A 5,317-nucleotide genomic window follows, 5' to 3' on the forward strand; every position below is an offset into this window, starting at 1 on the left:
TTATTTCACTTTCTTTTAAGAGTTTTAATCACGATTAAATTTTTAGCTTCTGCTTAAATTTTGAAGATATATATATATATATATATATATATAGCTTTGTTTTGGTCAAATATCTATAGCTTATTATTTGCCTATTTCTCTACTGTTATTTTCAGGATTGGCAACAATATGTCGCTTCTATTGTACCCCCATCCAAATTTGTGAAGCAAATCATATTTCAAAGATATTCTTGGTTGAAATCTTAACATTATTCATGGGATTTTCCTATTAAGAGGAAAAAAGAACTTGGACTGAGGGTGATCTGGCCAAGGCATCTGCTGAAATGTTGCATCCATGTTTCATGGTGAATGAGAGAAGCAATCCCCAGTCTCACCGCCTCAGCTGATTATCATATCATTCAAATACTTGGTGACATAAAGAGGCTAACTGACAAAGTTAAGACAGAAAAAGAAGCACCTACGGCCGGCAAATTTGGAACTCTTCTAGCATATTTTACATTTCAATTATGCTAGAAGATTTTGTACAAGGTAAAACTGGTTCAATTAGCACAGCTTCCTTATAAAGAAAGGGACAACAAAGGGCTCTACAAAAGACTCTCGATCCTACTCATGGTCCAGATCTGGTGCATATCAAGCAACGATCATTGCAATTTGAGCACCTCAAGGGGCATCACACAAAGCTCTAACCAACAAGAAAAGAAACTTGTTTCCATCCAAATCTTCATGCAGTAAGCATCTAACAAGTTTGATCTGAAACTACTTCCATGCATCCAAAGTTCACCTTTGCAAGCTGAGATGAGCTAGACAATAGTGAACAAAGCATAATCAACAAACTTGTATTTCTCACCATCTTCTAGCATTATTGGCTTCACCCCTCGATTCTACCAGCCTTGACTTCAAAACACTACCGGGCACCAAAGAGGGCCTCTCTTGAGCTGCATTGTCGAGATCTCTAGAAGAGCGTGTTGGACTAGCATAAATTCTACCTTCCCTAGAACCAGATAAAAGGTGTTCCCTAAGACCCTTTACAGCTTTATATCCAAGCATTTCACCTCCATAACTTTTTGCTTCTACTTGCTTCTCCAGTTCAGCAAATCTACCCCACTCTAAATCATCACCAGCATTTTGAAGCCTTTCCTTTTGCATTCGCCAATCAACTCCATCTGACATGCTCCTTTGTAAAGAAGTACTCCTTGCTAATCTGCTAGAGGTAGATTTTCTACCTGTGATGTCTTCTTCATTTATTAGAGGATCTCTTGAATCACGAGCTGCACCAGGAGCATATGCCCACTTGTAGTTCTTGATGTCGTTGTCCATATTTAATTCTATGGAATGAAGATCACTTTCAACAGAGTCTTCTTCCCGTTCTACAACATCTTCAGCTTCTCCTTCCTCTTCATTTTCCTCACTGGGATGGGAACCAAAATGGGCTCTGTTTAAATAGGCAGCAATCGCCTCACTGTTAGGCTCATTTAGAGAACCACGCCCTTTTTCTTTAACTCTTTTTGTACCTAGGAAAGTTTTAAGTTTTTTCCTCCGTTTATCAACAGCTGCATTTTTCTCCTCAAGCTGATATTTGGCCTCCGAGAGTTTCATTTGAACTCTCTGTTCATGCAACACATCAGCTAACTGCATCATCTCCTTTCCCTTTTCAACCTCTTCACGAACTTTTGCAGACTCTCTCTTCAGCTCTTCCTTTGCAGCTTTATCTTCACTGACATCCCTAGCCAGTTCATCACATACTTGCTCAATTACCACCCTTGCCCTTTTCTCACTCTCAAGTTCTTTCACTGATTTCAGAAGAGATGTCTTTGTCTCAGCTAGTTCTTTCCCAAGCTTGTTGTTTAAGGTTTCAAAACGTCTCCTAAGCTTCCTCTCAATCTCAAGTTCACCTGCAATGGACGCAACAGCAGCCTCGACAACTTTCTGCTCCTTGTTTTTCCATGCTGCCTTTTCTTCAGCAAAGCACTTCATCAAATAAATGTCATGCTGGTCTGAGCGCTGCCCTTGGATGAGTTGATTGACTTGCAGGCGAGCCCTCTCCAACTCAGCATGTAAGGCAGACATGAGGGACATACTTGATGAAGGACGATCTTCGTGACCCCACTTGCGGTTGATAATTTTTATTAGTTCTTTGGATGTTGTCAAGGCATTACTAACATCCTTCAAACGAGTCTTAACGCCAACAGTTGATCCCGTGGGAGTATGGGCGTGAGATCTAGTTTCAATCTGCGTCACAAACGGAAGATTGTTAAACTCCTTTGGGCTCACCAGATACTCAAGAGCCCTACAGCAGCTTAGCACACTGTAAAAGTCCTCAAAAGTTTTTATATTTCAGATATATGAAAATTTTAACTCAGAATTTGATACCAAAAAAAAAAAAAAAACTGCTATATTATTTAATTGTTTACAAAAATGAATAAGAGAGAGGCTCGACAAAAGTTAGGAATTCTGACCTGAAATTATGACAAGCTCAAGAAGATCATAAAATACATTAAACCATTCATAAAATATCCAAAATAAAATAAAAGATTTCTCTTCTATCCTGCATCAATACTTACAAAATATAAAGAAAAGCAGAAAAAAAATCAATCTTTCCATGAACCAAAAGGAATACCTCCATCAAACTGGTGTTGCTAATAGAATCCAATACCCTAACGTTATGGTCTGTAAGTCTAAGCTTGTGGGAAACAGATGATGCTCTTCTCTGGCGACTATGGGTTCCAGGACTATCCATTCTCTGAAGAAGAATAAATTAACATGGTAATCATTTATCCACGTAAAAAGTATAGTGTGAAAATCAATAGTTTAGGTTATAAACAACCCACTGACAATGGAATAATAGTAGAATTTGGCTGCATGTATTTGAGGCTTAGCAGTTGTAAGCCAAAAACACCAATTGCATTCATTGATCACTTTATAATTAGTTCATGATCGAGTAAGTTAATATCTTGTTCTCTAGACTCTGATTCATAAAAAGCAATTCCCAAGAAAACCAACATTTCTTACACAAAATAAAGCAATAACTCTAAATACCAAAGGTTGAAATAAAATCATGCACAATCTAATAAGTGAGATGAAATTCTGGCTGAAATCAAATCCTAAGATCACAAACTGCTGATACTAAACACTATTTGCTCATTGAGAAATGTAGCGTTTAAAAATAATACTTAAACCCAGTTTAATGCAGCATTGCCATTAACCTTACAATATCTCATAGAAAGTCTGAGTGTTTTGATGAGAATCTTATTACATACTAAATCACTTTAAGTAGTCCAAGTTTCTAATCCAAAAATAGTTTTCACCAAAAGCATAATGTTAAGCTCTTGTTCAAGAAGAAGAAGATGCGTAGAGGTTTTCATGAGTCTTCAAAATGCTTCGCTCAAAAGTGACAAAATTCAATTGATTAGTTATCAACTGGTCAAATCTAGAATAGACAACAAATTCTAAACCTAACCTACCGAACTATTTGCTCATTCCTTAAAAACAAAAAAAAAAAATCAAACCATAACAATCCAAAAGCCAAATAATTTTTTAATATTTAAAAAAATAATTTTAAAATAAATTTAAAAAAAAAAAAAAGGAACCCACCTCAGAAACAGGGCTATGAGAAGGATCAGACAAGTGAGGCGGCAAAGAACCCGAATGAACCGACCTAGCAGCTCCCCTTTCTCTCCCTTCTTTCCTCCTCCTCGTCTCTCTGTTCCCTTCCTTTCTTCTCGGCGATGGTATCTCATTCATTTCCCACAGCGTCGCCGCCAGCTTCCTCGCCGAAACCGGCTGCTGCTGCTGCCCCTGTCCTTGCCCTCTCGCTTTACTCCCACTTTGTGATCCCGCATACCTAGGATACTCCGTAGCTCTCAACATTGACGCCGTTGATGGCGATCTCATCATCAGCTTCCATGTAGGCAAGGTAGTACTGGATCCACCCCTTTTGCTACCAATTAGAATCGCTCTTTTGAATCTGTAGTTTTGGATTATGGATGATGACGATGAAGCTGAAGATGAACACCCTCGTTTCCTAATTTTGCCAGGTAGTAAATTTTCCATGTGAATGTTGCCCAGGTTTTGCCTTGGCATCATCACTTTTTCTTTGACTAACTGAGTTAACTCAGCTCCTCTTTTTTATTGCTTAATTTTGCAAATAGATCTTATAAATCTGTCAACAAAACAATGAGGATTAAAACCATTAATTTTCTTTAAAAAATCAAACATTTTCTTCCTAAAATTGGACTCTTTTTATTATTTTCTATGACTTTGACATTGTAAATTTACCAGTGTTAGGCCTAGATCTCATAAGCTTACGTATGGCGGCTGAGAAAATTGAGGAAAAAGAAAGTAAATTAAAATGAAAGATTCAACTAAACCTATGAAAAAGACAGATTTGAGTTTGACGTTGTCTGTTTGCTATTAAGACAACAGAAAAAAAAGAATGTTTGAAATTGAAAGAGAAAAAAAAGAGGTTGATTTTTGTTTTACTGCATTAAAAACCAAGGAAAATTGGTTGACTGGAAGAAGATTTCCTTTTTCATGAAATTTACCGTTATGTTCACGGCTTGGTTCAGAGTTGTCTTTAGGATTGTTTGAAAACAGAGAAAACGAAAGGGAAAACGAGAGAAAGAAAAAGAAAAGTTCGAGATTTCAGATTCAGAAGAAAACCTGAGAAAAAGTGAGCTTCCTTTTTATGGCTTTCGCAGCACTGCGAAGAGAAAAACGTATTAATTTTCTGTTGATAAATTAGAACATGGTGCATGTCATATTCGATAAAAAAATTAATTATTGATAAATAAAATTAATTTTTATATTAATTTTATTTATATTTTAAATAATTATGTGTGAACATAAATAATTATCATATAACAAATAATTTTGAATATAAATAAATTATTATTTATAAATATTATGATTATATAAAAAATTATAACTACTTAAATAAAAATTTATATTTGTTCATTCATTATAAATAAATCTTTCAGTATAATAATTTTCATTACTTTTAATTGAAAAATTTGAGGCTTTATTGTATTTTAAAGATATAATTACATTTAAGAAAGTGTTTTTCACTTCTTAAAGTCAATTTTTTTATTTTTTTTATTTATTTATTTTAACAATTTAAAGATAATTATGAAAAAATTATATTTTGCATGAGAAATATACAAGAAAAAAATTTGGTATGATTTGGAGATTAATATTAAAGTAGGCTCAAGGTATTGAAAGATTAATATTTTTATGGGCCAAAATGTTAATTTAATAAATATCTTTATTAAAGGTATGTATCTTATTGTTTGCATAATTGCTAGTAAAAAGATTGATTCAAT

General features: G+C 34.8%; 1 protein-coding gene across 1 annotated transcript; it reads right to left on the minus strand.

Moving 5' to 3' along the window:
• Positions 1-267: 267 nt before the first annotated feature.
• Positions 268-4,315, minus strand: LOC111294513 (uncharacterized). Its single transcript, XM_022887863.2, has 4 exons — positions 4,275-4,315; positions 3,591-4,158; positions 2,617-2,739; positions 268-2,228 (listed from the first exon to the last, which is right to left on the minus strand). The coding sequence occupies exons 2-4, from the start codon at positions 4,080-4,082 to the stop codon at positions 843-845; spliced, it is 2,001 nt and encodes a 666-aa protein (XP_022743598.2). The 5' UTR covers positions 4,083-4,158; positions 4,275-4,315; the 3' UTR covers positions 268-842.
• Positions 4,316-5,317: the final 1,002 nt, after the last annotated feature.

Source organism: Durio zibethinus, chromosome 14 (assembly GCF_047325235.1).
Source record: "Durio zibethinus cultivar Kanyao isolate XHJ-2024 chromosome 14, ASM4732523v1, whole genome shotgun sequence".
In the NCBI taxonomy this organism is placed as follows: Eukaryota; Viridiplantae; Streptophyta; class Magnoliopsida; order Malvales; family Malvaceae; genus Durio; species Durio zibethinus.